Source organism: Podarcis gaigeae, assembly GCF_964106915.1.
Source record: "Podarcis gaigeae genome assembly, chromosome: 3".
NCBI lineage: Eukaryota > Metazoa > Chordata > Lepidosauria > Squamata > Lacertidae > Podarcis > Podarcis gaigeae.
Window position 1 is genome coordinate 71959638 of NC_139680.1, and position 17203 is coordinate 71976840.

Sequence of the window (17203 nt, forward strand, 5' to 3'; positions counted from 1 at the left end):
GCTGTGGTGTTATAGTATATATAATGCAGGAGACACCTGTGGAAGAACAATGTACCTGTATAACTGATTCTTGGGCTCTTGGAAAAGCCAGAAAATTTTAGTTACAGAGAACTAAGTAAAATCTGTATGAAAAACTATCTGGATTGGCATCCTTTCCCCCCAGGATTACCTGGTCATAATGTTCATGGAAAGTTATTTTTATTGTTTCAAAAGAGGGGTATCTAGCTGTGGATTAAGAAGGGGGAGGAAGGCTACTTTTAAAATATAGCTAGACATTCTGTGTCAGCATTAAATTTCATGGTTTGCATTAAGATCCTACGACTACTGGCCCTATCCCATGTTGTATATGTACTGGATTTGAAACTGATTTTTGCATATGAACTTGTTTTAAATTGTTTGTAGATGGGATTCTTTTTACATATGGAATTGTTTTTGTTTCTACATATGGAATAAAAAAATCCCTTTATTGCTGTTGTTTTTAATGTGACATCGCTTCAAGATACTTTACGGGAAGTGATTCATAGATGGAATAAAAAAACATTCATAATGATCTTTTCCATTGAATTTGTTTATTTTATTTCTCTTGCTGCTGTTCCTGATTACCTGTTGGTGTCCGTGAAGTGAATTCAGGGTCGAAATGAAAGGTGTCCTCTGGCCGTCCCACAGCAGGTTTAAAAGGCGGCATGATTTCTTTCCTGTACAACTTCTGCAAAACAACCACCACCACAAATGATGGATTAAAATAATTGCCAACAAGATACATTAAAGAACAAAAACACAGGAAAGATATTTTAGGTTACAGTCCATGGGTGTAGCCAGGGAGGGCAGCTTCCCCACCCCCCAAACAAGTAAATAAATAAAAATACTTAACTGACCAATTGTATCACAGATAACTCGGTTCGGTCTCCCCAACACAAAGCCTACCCCCCCAAAAAAAATCCTGGCTACGTTCATGCTACAGTCCTATACACACTTATCTGGGAATAAGCCCTATTGAACACAATGGGCCATACTTTCAAGTATACATGCATAGGGTGGTATTGTAATACACACATTGCATCTTGTGTTTAGGAAATTATGTTCAGTGCTAAGCCTAGGAAAAGGTGGGAAGATCACCCTTGAAATATTCTATTACCTAAACATCTATTTCCTCTATGCTTAGCAGTATCACACAGGTCAAATGAGGTATTAGTGTTGTAATGTGCCATGATGCAATGCCACTACCGAGCATCAGGAGGGGGTGGGGTTGCGGGCTCACGACCCCGCCCACGCTCCCGCGGGGCTGGCGTCAGCCTCGCGGGAATCAGGGATTCCCTAGTTACACCCCCGCGCGACAGCCAATCAGCTGGCGTCGGGGGCGGGCCTTCCAGAGGCCACATAAGGTCGGGGCAGCCCTTGGCTCGCCCCTTTTCTTCCTTGCAACTACCGCGATTTCCCACCCACCCACCCTTTAGATTTGCCATTGACCTTGCTATGGGCTTCTGCTGGTCGCCGCTTGGGGCCGGGTAGGAATTTTTCCATTTGGCTAATTGGCTGGTTTGTGAGCCACTTGGTTTTTTCGCCTACCTCTTAGCAATTCGTCACAACTTCCTCGGTTATGGCGGTAGGCATTGGCCGGGGTATTGTCATGCAAATGTGATGGGGGGAGGAGCGCCATCACCTCCCCCAATGCTTGAAGGGTAGTTCGTTAAAGGACTCCGAGGGGCGACGCCTCGTCCGAAACCTACGGAGGCTAGGGCCTAAAGCGTGCCCCCGAGCAGTAACCCCTCGGGGAGCACCTAGGGATATGCATCTCGGGTAGCTCCCCCTGTTGGTGTTTAACCCTTCCCGGTTAGACCGGATAGTCGGTTAGGGGCCAATGCCTAAAGCCAATACCTCTCTTACCTGTAATCAATAAAGTTGTGGCCATTTTCGTCCATTAACTTAAAATGCTTGTGTCCTGTGTCATTATTTATTCCACACGTGGGGGGGAGGGAATAGCCACGCAATGTATGAAAACAACCACTAAGGGGTTTCTGGGATTGTCAGCCCTGGGTGGAGTCTTGCTTTAAATGGGAGCGATAACTGATTTACCTTACACAAAATTGCTGTGAGGACAAATGAGGTAAGGGTTCAAAGTGCAGCTCCTTGTACACAGAGCTGACACGTGTTTGTCTCTTTGCACAGTGCCAGGCAGATGACCAGCTTTAACGCTGCAGACTACGTACTAGAGGAGGGAAAAGGCAACATGGAGGTCTGCAGTAAGCCCTTTCACTCCTTAACAAGTGACTGGCACTGTGAAGACTGTGACAAGCAAGCAGCCATCTGTTTGATGCCACATGTAATCCCACTCAAGAATGTGAGGGGCTGTTTATTTATTTATTTATATTGTGCAAGGAAGAGAGAGAGAGAGAGAGAGAGAGAGAGAGAGAGAGAGAGAGAGAGAGTGAGTGTCAATGGGTGATCCATGTGCAGGAAATAGATAGGCACTGCAAATCCTAATGTGGTGAATGAGGGAAGAGTTGTTTAAAAGTTGATTTTAAAAATGCTTCAAAGCAGACTTGTGAACACATATTTAAGATGGAAGAGGGGTATGGGGTGTCTGTTTATTTCTCAGAAAGTTAATTTTTTAAATTCATCTTTGATTCCAACTTCCTCCACTTGTTTGTTGTACTTATTGATATTGTTTCATATCAGGCCAATATTCCTGTCACAGTTTTCTTTGTTTTGACTAGATTCTGATGCCATTTGCAACGTTGCTTTCTCAAACTCTCTTTTACACATTTCCTCGCGCATAGCTTTGCTTCTTGCTGCTGCTGTGTGTTTCCAATAACTCTGCCCAGGACTTCAACATAAACTTAACAGAGGACTTGTTCTCCTGGGATCCATATAACGTACCACGAAGAAGAATAAGGAAGCAACCATGAGTCACATGTTAAGCCTCATTGCCATTATTTGTGAAGATATGAATGCTTTGTGTAACAGAATTTCCTTTTTAAAAATAGGTAGAAAAACAAGAGAGGCAGATGTAAACACACGTTCTATATGCATCTGGCAGTCATCATCTGGAAGGGCACTCATTTAATTGAATTAAGCATTATTTAGTCATTTCCTGCAATGAATAGCACTGTGCAGATGTTCACACAGTGTAGAAATGAATGCATGGGGATGATGGCAGAAGATTCCACCTGCTGACCGTGTTCCATTCGTTAATGGAAACCTGTTCACAGAGAGCTATGCATATGTAGCTTTGTCCAAATAGTGCACTGAATGAGCCATTTGTATGTTCCATGTTTGTAAGGTATGGTCCATCAATCCAGAACAAATGCTTGTCCAAAGGGCTCAGGTGCACAAGTTCCAAAGGGGGACGGGGAGAGAGAACAGGCAGAGTCTTATGTTCCCTTCTCTAAGATTGTCCATTTCCAGACTATTTGAATGTATTCACAGAGCTAATGACTTTGATGAGAAACTGAGCTGATCTCCAGATACCTTCCAGAAATAGAAAGGCAGAACGAAAGCTAGTGACGCACAGCAACGCGAAAAAGCTGCTCCGCACAGGGATGAAGGAATGATTTCCCTGAACTATTATACACTTGCTACACAGGAACATGAACACACAATCCAGTAAGTAGACACAGGGATGAATTATCTTCTGGAACATTATCGAGTCTGAACCGTTGCACTGACAAAGCGATACTGTCAGGAGATGCCAAAAAAGGGCATCACTTTAGATCTATGAATCACTTTTCCATTTCTATGTTAATAGGCACACATAGCTCATTTCTATTTTTAACTTCAGTTGATGTTTTTGATGAATATATTTCTTAGGCAGAAGAACCGGATAAAAACAAAACCCTTCTCCTTTGAAGTCTTTGCACTTGGGAGCATGGTGGCCAACTGGCTTTGTTTAACGGTCAGATGAAGTCATCAACGGCATCTCACCCCTCTGTTTGTGAGTCTTCAGCCTCTGCTGGTCCATATACACAGAGGATGGATGACGACAAGTAATGAAGTTGTTGTAGGCAGGGTGACCTCACAATACAAGGGGCAGCTTCAGCACATCTTAATTTTTTTAACTGGACATTTCCAAAACTGTTGCTTTATTCCTGAAGAGGAGATGCCACAATGCAGACTCACCCTGGCTGGATGCAATTAAAGCAGAGTAATTAACAATCAGAGGTTTATTATTAGGCCAAGCTGGGGAGCATAAGGATTTGGAAGGTGGGAGAGAAACACTTGTAGCACTAGATTTTAATGGGATTTGAGCTGGTGAGTGCAATGTCCAGTGATAATGTTGTTTTTTAAATTGTTTTAATCATTACTGTTATCTTTTATATGTTTTACCCTTTTGTATTTCATCTGTGCCTTGAGTCCAAGTCTGGAGAAAAGGTGGGATATAAATGTCTGTTGAGACATTCTCAAAATACAAGGTGTATATTTGTAATATTTAATAGCTATTTTTATTAAATGATTTGCTTTTTAAAATACAGAACATTTAATTAGTTGGCATCCTTAAATACCTACTTATAATTAGTAATGGGAACTGTGGTGTGGTGTTTTTATTCCGAAACAATGCTTCCATCAAATGTGAAGAGAAAATATTATAAGAAAAATGTGGCATAGGTAATTAGACTGTCTTTACTTTTCTTATTAGTGTTTAACTAAAAGCAGTCTGAATACTTTGGATCATATCCAGCAGCGAATGTAAGGAAGTTTTTCTTCTCCATAAATAAAATATATCAATATTCATACCATGTGTGCTGAATGGGGCAAGAGGTATAAGAAAGACTAAAAAGTGTGTGATCATGGAACAAAACTGAGCTCATTGCTGACCTTTCCCAGTAATAACAGCGATGAGAACAAAGCACCTGCATTAGCTCTATTCCTCTTCTCTAGCAACAAAGGCGTTTTCAGCAGCTGGAAGCATCATTATAAGACATCAAGGACTAGCTTCCGTTCAGAACTCATGCTGGTTCATATTCAGAAAACCATCAAGTCAAACAGACCATCTGCTGCTACTGGGCTTTTAAAAGCTACACTCAACCCCCACCCACCCCTGAAATGTCCCTTGCAAATAGTGGCGTTGCCAGTCTATGGCTAGGATCAACAGCCTTAGACAACCAGGCTGAAATAGTAACATTAAAATCCCATTCATAATTATGTTGGGTTGAATCCAGAAAAACTGTATCTGAACTATATGCTCATTATGTGGAAATTAGTCTCTCACATTTCAAGTACATTTATTCATTGGTGTCTGGGGGGGGGGAGCAGTCCCCTTCCCAGATGATCCACAGCCCCCGGATGTGTAGCTTTTTTCATTAAAAAGTAGCTGTCTAGCAGTTGCATAACCTGAGATTAGAAATGTAATTTTTTTGGAAATTTTGAAACCAGGTTGGGAGAGGGTGTGGAATTGGTGTTTTCCCCGTTAGAGGTTTCAGAAAAGAACAGAATTAATTGGCAAAAATGCCATACTTTCTATTTTAAAAAAGTACTCTCTACATATTACAAGTCGCTTTGTTACTTTAGGAACATAAAATGCATTATGTATAACTTGGTTTACCACAGAATATATTTTTGGTATATTAAAAGTACAGTTTACACAAACAATAATTACAAATTGAATTATATTTTAGGCACCAGGAAAAAAACCATTCCTCTTCTCATAGGCCTTTGGCTAATTAAGTAATCTATGGCCTTTTAAACTGTGTGGGTGGGTTATTGTTTTGTTTGTTGTTATGTTGTGTGTTGTGTGTTTTTGTTTTGTAAACTGCCCTGTGATGCTCAGAAGAAGGGTGGTCTAGAAATTTAATAAATAAATATTTTAAGTTTTCATTACAAGTGGCATTAGAAGCTGCTGAATTGTAAGGAACATAGCATATTTTTGGTTTTGCCAGTTTATGAGAAGCAGGCATAACTATCAGAAACTATCAATATTATAATAAAAAACCATAGCAGAAATTGATAGCAGAAACTATCGATATTATAGTAAAACAAATCATTACTTATTCTAAAAATCACTGTCTTCTCCAGTCCTCCGCAATGACAAGTTGACATAAAAAGAGTTGAGGAAAAGGGGAGGAGAGACAAGACTCAATGAATACTACAAGAAATTCAATTGGTCTCTTCCTCTAAGCTAACCATTCCTTTTTTTTTTAATATTTGCCATCACATTTATCATGGACCTTTAAAAACCAAAGGTTTGGCCTGACTGAAAATTCCACCCATCTACAAGTCAATTTATTGCTTGATTTGATGTGAGTATTTCCAAAAATAGACCAATTTCTTTCACATGCTGCAGAAGGTGGGGGAATCTGAAGTAGGAAAGAAGATGAGTCAGAGATTGTGCTGTGCGAGGGCCTTGCAATGGTGTTGCAGGAGGGTTATAATTGGCAGAATCCCAGACTGTGTTCCTTGGCCAAATACCTGAAGATGTTCTGTACTCCGCAACATTCTGTACTTTCCAACAAGAAGCCCTAAGGGTGCTGCTTGTTTCGTAATCTAGTCAAATGCAGAAGCACTGCTATCATCACTTACATGTCTGCCTTTAAATCTTGGACCCAATGAATTTGCAGAAGCACAGATTGAATGGAAACAAAATTATGTAGTTCTATGCTAGAAAAGAGGACAGAAACAGATGCTCCAACCGTGCCAGCAAGAGGAAGGCCACAAGCCAAGAAGACGCTGGATCCTTTTTTCTTCTCTTATGACAATGGCAATGCCCTCCAAGAGGACTGCTCTTGCTTGTCCTCAAGTGTTTTTTCCCACCTGAATTTTGCTGTGGTTCCCCCCCCCCCCGGCTCTTCAGATCCCTACCTGTGATATAAAGCAAAACATGCAGGTACTATTCTCATCTGTTTTATGAGAAAGAAGAGGACTTGAGCCTTTCTGTATTTTGAGGCAATGAATGAATTGTAGCAATGACTGACATCTACAAAAGCAGATCTAGCCTATTAGAGAAAGAGAAGGTTAGAGTGATATGTGTACTGTCTAGACAGTTTTGGCCTCTCTTAGTGGAGGAGTGATTATTGCCCCACAGAAAACAGTTCAGGTATCCAGAATTTTAGTGTAGCCAAAATTGGGCAGTAGATAGTAGTGGATGGTGTTGTGGGTCAGTGGCACTCACTTGATCTCCTGACAGCTGATTCACTGTGAAGTAGGAGAGGGGCGATGTGGTAGGGAGGTCTGTGTGGTGCAAATGCACAGGTAGGAGACAATCCAGCTGTTGAGGTGTTTTTTTAAAAAGAGTTGCTCTATGCAGGATTGCATCCCTGCTTGCAAACACACTGGAGAAGCAGTGCTGGAGTCAGGTTGTTCTGAGCAAGGAAAAATCCTGGATTTGGGCTGCACATCTAACTAGTCAGACAAGACAACCATGTGAAGTACTTACATTCCAGTCTATAGTAGCAAAAAAAGGATGCCGCTTAATTTCTTCAACTCCATCAAGGCCAGCACCTGCCAAAGCAATGAAAGAGAGATAATAAAGAGGATGTAAAATGAACATCATTTCTAATAAAGAGGACCTTCTCACTGTCTCCCCAACCCCAGCAAGAGATTTGTGGCTGGTACGGGCAAGAGAGGCGGCTTTCTGGTTGTGGGTTCCAAAACTACAAAATAGGCTTTCAAGTAAGGTTTGTTTGGTCCCTTCTTTGCCTCCTTTTATGTGAGCACTTAAATTCCAGTGGGTTTCTTCTTCTTTAGTTGGGGCCGCCCAATGATGGATTTTATTGCTGCTGTTCCATGGTTGCTATTTGAGGCATCAATTGTGCTAAGTTGGACTCAGAGGAACTGTGAAACAATGCATGTCCCAAGGGGCTCTCACCAACACAAATAGTATACAGCATTTATTTTCAGCTGTAGTACTGTACACCAGAGTTTAAAAATAACAATAATAGTAGTAGTAGTAAGAGGAACAGAATCATTCTGCCCTCACCTTCTGTTTCCTGCTAACGTAATTGACCCCTTCACTGTCAATAACTTCTTATGCTTTAAGTTAGTGCTTTACCACTTATGTAGTGCTGAACAGCAACATCTAATCAAAGTAATTCCTGGAAAGATTACTAGTTAAAATTCTATAGGCGGACTTGAAAAGAACAAATGGTTTTCTGTAGAAGCTGTAGTTAAATAAGTGGGCAGAGAAAGAATCACACTGGCAGGCCAAAAACGCAAATACTTTTATGAAGCGTACGTCGCCTACGCACTCAAAGCAAGCATTTCAACCACATCATCAATCTTCCTTTATTTAACCATCTTCTGAATGTTCATTGTCAGAATCTGACCCCAGTGCTACCTGTAACAAGTGTGAATGATCATATGAAACATTTTCCAGTGCAATGCTATGGCTAAGGCAGAGACTTACGGGATCCAGCTCCAGAGACCAACTACTGGCGCAAGGGACAACGTCCTCTTGCATCACTGATGGGACCCAAGTCCAGCCTCAGCCAGTTATGGAACACTCTGCACTGTATCTAAAGGACCCCTGGAAGGGAACTGAATCTACTATGTGGAAGCAATGCAGGACCTGAGAGGATACTTGGTGGCTTTGTATGTGGAAATACATGACAGATGCACAATGCCTTTTTTTAGATCGATCTATGGTGGTGATAATAGCAGCAGGAGCATTTGCCCGGCACTTTCAAGTATTGAAAGCACTTCACATGCATTAGCTAGTTGTAAGTCTTGTAACACCCCTATAAGGTGAGTATTATTATCCTACATAGGAAAGGGGGAAGGATGAAGGGTAAGCGAGTTTGCCTTGCCTAAGGCCATCTAAGTTCATGGTCAAGGCAAGATTCAAACTGGGGCGTCTTACGATTGCACTATATTGCACTATTGTAGTATATTTCTTTTGTAATATGTAATATGCTGTTTGGGGGCCTTTGGGTACAAAAAGGTATATTTATATACAATACTGTTAGTATGGTGGGGGGGCCGGGAAGGAATCTACATGAGCCTTAAATTCCATTGGAATATTTTCTACGTGTATCTCAATGTTTGATTAAGTTCATAAACATTCCTAGGGGGAAACACTGGGTGAGTGCCTTTAAAAAGAATGAAGACATAGGCTAAGATTATGGACAGCATTAAGGATAGCTCTGTGGGATCAGTCCATCCAAGGCCAGCCTAACTGCAGAGGAATATCTTTTTACTTCAGTCTTTAGAGTGACATCCCAGAAACTTAAGCTTCCTTTCATGGCCTGTAGCAGCTGACATGCGTGCATTATGGGGGAAAAACTTTTACCTTAAAGATTATATTAGTATTTGTAGCAGCTCCAGCAAAGAAAAACCAAATCTGAGAGTTTCCTTCCTCCTCAGCTACATATCAATAGAAATGCAAGACCTATAGCTCAGCCAGATGGCAATCACATCAGGCTGCCAAGAATCCTGTTAACAACTGCCTGTTAGAACTCTACTGGAGAGACTGGTGGGTGTGATATCAAACACTCTATATAGTCAGCCTTCGTCACGCCACCTCAAGCAGTTGAGCAGCTAAGGATGCAAGGCGGAGGAAAACCATCTTTCCTTTTCCTCTCTGATTTCCTTTTCGGCTCTGATTGGATCAAATTATGTACTTAATTTAGCTTTACATGTTTATTTGGAATCCAAGTCAGAAAGCTGGTAATGTAGCTTAGACACGGTAGCAGGTTTTCACATCTATCTGCACTTGCTCTGTCCTGTGTTTGGCTCTCTAAAAGAAATTTAATTAGATGCTATAATCCCCTGGGATGCTGCTGTCAGTGAACTCCTTAATCAATTGGGTAATTAGGTAATTAAAAAATAATAATCCTGAGACCAATCTTACAAGAGAAAAAGGTTCACTTTTCTTTTCCCTATAGTATTCCCCCCCTTTTTTCTACTTAAGTTTCTTGCAAGCAGAGTGTGTGTGTGCGTGTGTGTTGTAGCCCCTTCAAGCGTGTGTGTTGTAGCCCCTTCAAGCCCCTTCAATCACTCTATGGTGATTTTTACTGCAAGAGACTAGCACATAAAAAGAGGGCATTGGAAGATGGTGAGAGCTGGGTAAGGTAAAGGTAAAGGGACCCCTGACCAGTAGGTCCATTTGTGACCGACTCAGGGGTTGCTGTGCTCATCTCGCTTTATTGGCTGAGGGAGCTGGCGTACAGCTTCCGGGTCATGTGGCCAGAATGACTAAGCCACTTCTGGCAAACCAGAGCAGCGCATGGAAACGCCGTTTACCTTCCCACTGGAGCGGAACCTATTTATCTATTTGCACTTTGATGTGCTTTCGAACTGCTAGGTTGGCAGGAGCAGGGACCGAGCAACGGGAGCTCACCCCGTTGCGGGGATTCGAACCGCCGACCTTCTGATCGGCAAGTCCTAGGCTCTGTGGTTTAACCCACAGTGCCACTCGCGTCCCTATGAGAGCTGGGTAGGGAACTTAATTGTTTCCATGCACCATATGGGACTGGCAGAAATGACTGGCAGAATCCGAGACCAGGGGAGAGAGACAGCGGAAGAAGATTGGAAGAAATTTAAGGACTATCTCAAGAAATACTGTAAAATTAATGAATGTTAGAATGACGTTGGTTTAGAAATTGTGTGGTTTCCAGCCGGACTGGATAAGTAGTAAGAAAAGAAGGGTTAAAAATTAAACGAAATTAAGGGGAAGGATTTGCTGAATTAATATAACAGAAATTGGAATACAGAGAGGGGAGGTATGGGGAAGTCGGGAAAGTAAGAAAAGGTATAAGAAAAAAAGGGAATGAAATTATACTTGTTCTTTTTTTTGTCTTGTTTTTCTTTTGTTTGTTTTTTATTATTGTTTTGTCTTGTTTTTATATAACTATTGAAAAACTTAATAAAATTCTTTTTAAATAATAATAATAATAATTGTTTCCATGTACCAGATTCTTATCAAAATCAACCTTGCGGGCCAAATTTTAGATGTGGGCGGGGCCACTCACCTGTCAATCATGGAATGTCACAAAGGTTCGAGGTGCTTTGAAGTCCTGAAGTTGGTACCTTGCAAGGCACTGCTAAAACATTTTTTTCCTAGGTTTTTTCAGGGCTTTTGATGCGAACGGCTTGGAAAATCCTGCTGCTTTCACTATGTGCTGCCCTTCTGGACTGGAAACAGGCATGCAAAGCCAACTCAGGTTTTACCTCTGCTCTGTGACTCATTAGATGGCATCACAAGTGACATCGGCTGAAGAGTGGGTGGGTGTGGAATTAATTTGATTCAGTATTGGTCATTTCTTTAGTATTTTATAATTTCATCACTGCTGTATTGTTTCTGTATGAGCTGGCTGTTTAGAAATACTCCTATAAGGAAATAAATAACTAGCATCTGTTTCAGTATGTGTAGACAACACTTAGCTATCATGACTAATTGCCATTATTAAACCAATTCTTCAACAATCAGTGCAATCCATATTAAAAGCCCAAAACACATATTTAATTAAAGCTCCATCACCTTGCATCTCTTCCCAGCACATTGTTCAACTATGCCATTTACATGAGAACAAATCAAAATTAAGTGACAAGGAAAACAAACTACAGATTAACATTTGATTGTAATCTATCGCTGAATTTATCACAGACCAGAAATGAAATGAATCCCCATACCTAATCTGTTGGATGGATTCCTCTTGAAAAGAGCTCGAAGCAAACTCTGAGCTTCTGTGCTCAAAAACTGTGGCATTCCTAGCTTGGCTCTGAAAGAACAGAAACTTTTAAAATGTAGGAGGACTTTTCAGAAATGTCTAAAAAGATCACACACATATTTATCAGTGGAAATACAGATGCACAGAGGAAATATGTATGGAAAAATATAGAGAGTCCCCCAAAGTAATCTCGAGGCATATTGGATAAAGACTGCTCCATAATACCGACTCTATTAAACATTTCTTTAATTCTTTCCTCATAGTCTTTACCATGCTTATTCTTCTTCACAATGGCTATGGGAAGTATGTAATTCCCCCCTTTAAATACAAAATGGCAGGAACTCTGCCCTCCTTCGCATCTAGTCACCCTAGTAGGAATAGGAGAAAAATATACACAATAAATAATTTAATTTGGATGCCATGTTGCGGGTTGGGGTCTGATATAGTTGCAGATTACTGATCTAGAGCTCCCAGCTATTTATTTTATTTACCCTACTACTAGCTCACATATAGGAAGGGCTGTACCATAGCACAGTGGTGGGACATCTGCTTTGCATGCAGAAGGTCCCAGGTTCAATCCCCAACATCTCCAGATAGGGCTGGGAGGGACCGATCCGAAATCCTGGAGAACTGCTGCCATTCCATATAGGCAGTACTGAACCAGATGTGCCAATGGTCTGGCTGTTCACAGATTATTTCAGAATTGGTAGGTTTGTCTTTAAATGAAAGCTGAATCAAATTTCTCCCCGCCTCTACAGCCACGCAAACTTTTTCTATTCCAAGCAAAAGAGTACACGTTTTACGTCAACAAACACGTTGGAGCTTAGCTTACTACTCACTTGAGAATGAGAGCCATTGTCTCCTTTCTGTCTTTCCCCTGGAATGGCAACGACCCTGTCAACATTTCAAACTGTAAAAAGAGGAGAGCAGAAAGCTAAATAAAGACCTAAGTGCATAAGCATTGCAAGTAGTGGTGTGGTGTTCTCGGCAGAAGTGCTGGTGATCATTGCAATTGGTGTCATAGACCCTACCTCAAAGAGCCCCCAAGGGAAGTCCAAACTCTATGGTCGGAGCCCTTAACCCCTAAATCATTTTGCCTCTTTTGTTTGCCTTCCTTCCACCCTCCCCCCAAATTCTTTTAGTTCCCTAGTTTACGAGATGCCACTCCAAGCACGATCGGCATCATGCTAACATCTGTTCCACTTTGATTAAGATAAATTATAATTGGATACTAAATCTAGTTTAAATAGCTCAGAGTACATCTTTCACTTACATTTTGGTAACTGAAAGCAATACAAGTGGAATTATAAGCCCCAAAGAATAGTTGTTCTACATTTGCTTTGACAGATTAAATGGTTTTTAAAAAAGCCATACCAAATTCAAAATTCAAGGAGCATCACACAAGTTCCACAGGAATTCTATTTTTTTTCCCTTATTGAAAATTAGCTCAAAATGTCACTTACTGAGTACAGCAAATAGCCTGAGTCCAATGTGGCATCTGGTGATACTAAAAGACAATGGCCCAGTTCAGACATAATGGGAAATCATTCTTCCCTGCTACAAAAATGAGTTTGCAAAAGACCTGTGCTCACTCAGTGGTGTGCTCTTCTCTACTCTGTTCCATGCCCAAGAAGAGGCGACTGAAAGCTTCTGCAAGGATTGAGGAACCTCCAGATGTTGCTGGACGCTAATTTTCATCAGCCCCAGCCAGCATGGTCAGTGGTCAGGAATAACAGGAGTTCTACTCCAACAACATGTGGAGGCTCACAGTTTTCACAGCCCTGATTTAAACTAACCAGTTTACCAGCGCTTGGATGTCACAGGGAAGAACAAGATATGGAACCTGCATTTAAAGAGATACAGGCTTTGAAGTTTTTCAAGCGAACAACATCCATGTTTTGAAGAAAAACGTCCATGGATTACAGAAGAGGAAACAAAAGTGCTTAGTACTATTCTGAACAGATGAAAATCCAAAGAGAAGAAAGAAAGGTGACAAGCTGGTGTTTGACCTACACAATAGCAAAAGCTATTCTAGGAAATGAAATATCCTAGAATGAGGAGCAGCTCCATCTTTCACCACAATGTGGAAACTTTTACCAGCAAAGTGTGATAGTCACCTGACAGTGTAGGCCGATAGATAGAAAACCATCTTTTTAATGAATGTTTGAAAATTATAACCATTTTTAAATAAAATGTCAGAACATGTCTGCACAATGCTGAAGCTGGAGTTTCCATCAAGCACACAAGATCCAACGGTCTATACTGTATAATAATTTGTTGCTCTTAGTGTAAAGAAAAACTGTTCTAGCTGTTCTAGCAAAAGCTATTGATGCAAATAAAACTAAAAGCTCCCCCTGCATCATATGCAGATAGAAGACATCTTGAAGAAGAAAAAATAGGGCTATGACATCCGTGTGAGCTTAATGCTGTGGATCACAAATATGCAGTGCACAAGAGGAAAGAGTAGAAACATTCTTTCAGAAAAAGGAAAAGGGAGATCCCCCTTCAAATGAACCCCCACTCCAATGAGAACTGAGAATGCCAACTGACCATAGAATGCTAACAGTTGCAGGGGAGGGATAGAAAACACAGCAGGCAAGTGGGGAAAGGAAGGAGAATGGAATGGAGTGTGCTGGAAAAGAGCATGGCTGGCTAGCTAGCTGGAACCCTGACCAGAAGAATTCTACACTGCAACGTTTTGTTGCAGCACAAATTGTAACAGACTAGCCATTACAATTTTGAGCAGAGAATACAGGAGAAGAATCCTTCTAGCTGTAAATGTTAACTGTACCTTATATGTATGAACATTAAGGAAAGTTAGATATTGAGAGTGGGGGCAGAGTTGGCATAAACATCACTAAAAAGTAGCAAATATTGCACTCTCTTTGAGTGGGGAGTACAGTCTATAAAAAATAATCATGTAACAAATTTTGTTTTCTTTTTAGTACTTTCAGATAATTGTGTCCTGATAATTTAAAATTGATGGCTGTAGTTTACTCAGCTTGCTGCAAGGTACTGTCTGACACTTTCTAAGGTCACTTTGGCACAAAAATACTGATTGATACTTTTTAAGGTCACTTTACTCTGTTCTTTGAGGCTGAGGGCGCAGGAATGACTAAAAGATCCAATGGGATTCACACAGAAGGAAGGAAGGTGAATGAAGTTCCTGCTAAGAAGCGAAATACATTTGGGGAAATGTTGTTATTCTGAGTGTCCTAAAACAGACCTTCATTCTGCTGACCGCATGTATAGATGCTGTCTCCTGTAATCATCGCAGACAGAACAGAATTCAAATATAGATGTGAGCATATTCTGGGGGTTTCAGCTGACACCAAATCGCTCTTCATCAGCTCTGTCTCTTAGCTTCTCCTTGGTGTCCAGGGCCAGCCCTACCATTAGGCAGAGTTAGGCAGCTGCCTCAAGCAGAAGAGGTTGGGGTGTGAGTGCCTGTGGTTTGCTGCCACCATGCCCTGCCATTCTTTTTGGGCGTTTCCCTCTGTTAGAGGAGGACAAAGTTCTGTGTGGCACACAGCCAGCCCTGTGCCCTCCAAGCTAGCCTGCTTCCCATCAACATTGCCACTGCTGAAGTTCAGTTGCCAGTCTGGTTAGCTTCTTTTGTGGAATGGTGGTGGGAGACACCACCTTGTCCTTTTCCTCAGGTAACAAAATGCCTTGGGCAGGCCCTGTTGGTGTCTATATATCTTGTAGGAGATGAGAAGCCCCATTTTACTCCCCACACAGATAAAGAATCATAGAATTGTACATTTGGAGGGGAGCACAAGGGTCATCTGGTCCAACCCCCTGCAATGCAGGAATCTTTTGCCTCCAGTTCCTTCAATATGAAGTTCTAATTTCAGAGTAAGTGAACAGCCACTTCATAATCCTGAGGAGACCAAGTAAGGGTTACTTAATTTCTCTCTTTCTTGACCTCTCTTTTTTCACTAATTCATCTGGCAGCATACTAAGGCTCTCCAGTTTCCTAGCAACAGCATGTTATGGATTATGAGGCTGTGCTTCTCTAATGAATAGAAGCTGCAGCAAAAACTCAACTACTTCCCTTCCCTTGGGATTGGATAATATATAAAGAAGTACAAAGAAGTGTGGACAGCCTCAGTTGAGGTGGATGCAATGGGGAAAATTGCCAGAACGGCAGACTCTCGGCGAAAGAAGCTAAAATACTAAACACTCAGAATAAAACTGCTTCATAGCAATGATAAGTGCCTGAGATGATTTCGTTTCCCAATGCTGATATCATGGGGATAGTGAAGAAACTCAAACTCATAAATGTGCTTCTTAGAAGTAGCTTAATAATGGTTTGATAGGAAATAGCACAACCACTACCAAAGAGTCCACCAGGCTAAAGCAGTCAATCCCAAAATAAGGATTGTCTCATTACCATTAGGACACCGAAGGACCACCAGTCAGCGCTTTGAGTGTGGCCTCGCCGGTTGACCACCTCTGGGGCCATGTACTCTATTGTCCCACAGAATGAATATGCTCTCTTGTCATGATCGATGGCTTCCTTGCTCAGGCCAAAATCTAAATAAAGGTAGATAAAAAAAGAAAGAAATTGAGTATGTGATATAAAGACACTTGCAGTCACTTTAAATACACCAGTCAAGACACAGAACCCGACCCAGCTCTAGTTTTTTTTAGTAAAAATTATTTTCTAGAAGAACCAAGCAATGAACAAAGGGAAAAGAATTTAAAACCAGGAGCCACATGTAAATCTTAGAAGCTGAAATATAAACTTTATACCCTTCTTCTAAGTTTTGAGTGTTGCACTCAGTTGGTGGCCCTGGAGGTTCAGCATTAGCAGATGCTGCCATCAAGTTAAAGTGGGCTTGGAATACCCTTGCAATTTAAGTGGTCTGCAGTGGGAAGGAGTGAATTTTAGTAAATCTGCAATGGGAAGGAGTTCCACAACTGAGGAGCACCCCACAAATGCTATCTGTTTTCTGAACCTGATGCAAAATTGCTATTACCGTATTTTTCGCCCTATAGGACGCACTTTTCCCCCTCCAAAAATGAAGGGGAAATGTGTGTGCGTCCTATGGGGCGAATGCAGGCTTTCGCTGAAGCCTGGAGAGCGAGAGGGGTCAGTGCGCACCAACCCCTCTCGCTCTCCAGGCTTCAGGAAGCTATCCGCAAGCCCGGGGAGCCAGCAGGAGTTCCTGCTGGGCTCCCACGGCTTGCGGAGAGCTGCCTGCAACCCAAAGCCTGGGGAGTGCAGTGGAGCGCGCCCTGGGCTTTGGGCGGATTTCCGCAAGCCTGGGGAGATCGGCGCGACTTCCTGCCAGGCTCCCTAGGCTTGCGGATAGCAGCCTGTTCTGGGGGCTGGGGTCGGGGGAAGCCTGGGGGGGAAATATTTTTTCCCCTTTATTTCCCCCCAAAAAAAACTAGGTGCGCCCTATGGGGCAAAAAATACGGTATTTAGGGGGCAGTTTTGCTGCATCTGAGAGATTGTTTATTTAATTTCAGTTTCTCAAAGCAGCTTTACCAAGAAGAAGTAAAACAACAATGGGCTAAACTTAAAACCTAGATTAAAACATCAGAAAACAAGGCCATTAGAGCGGCATCTATTAGTTTTCATTGCAATGGATTAC

At 41.7% G+C, this 17203-nt stretch overlaps 1 protein-coding gene across 6 annotated transcripts in view; it reads right to left on the minus strand.

Annotated features, from left to right (window-relative positions):
• Positions 1 to 17203, minus strand: part of RPS6KA2 (ribosomal protein S6 kinase A2) — a 188590-nt gene that overhangs the window by 21847 nt on the left and 149540 nt on the right. For all 6 annotated transcript variants that reach the window (XR_014562513.1, XM_083732336.1, XM_083732338.1 and 3 more), the window contains 5 exons: positions 15994 to 16136; positions 12437 to 12507; positions 11560 to 11648; positions 7367 to 7431; positions 604 to 706 (listed from right to left, as the gene is read on the minus strand). Coding sequence is in view for 5 of the 6 variants with exons in the window: in XM_083732336.1 (XP_083588462.1) it covers positions 604 to 706; positions 7367 to 7431; positions 11560 to 11648; positions 12437 to 12507; positions 15994 to 16136 (471 nt within the window). In the remaining variant the exon portion in view is untranslated. The remainder of the gene's footprint in view (positions 1 to 603; positions 707 to 7366; positions 7432 to 11559; positions 11649 to 12436; positions 12508 to 15993; positions 16137 to 17203) is intronic.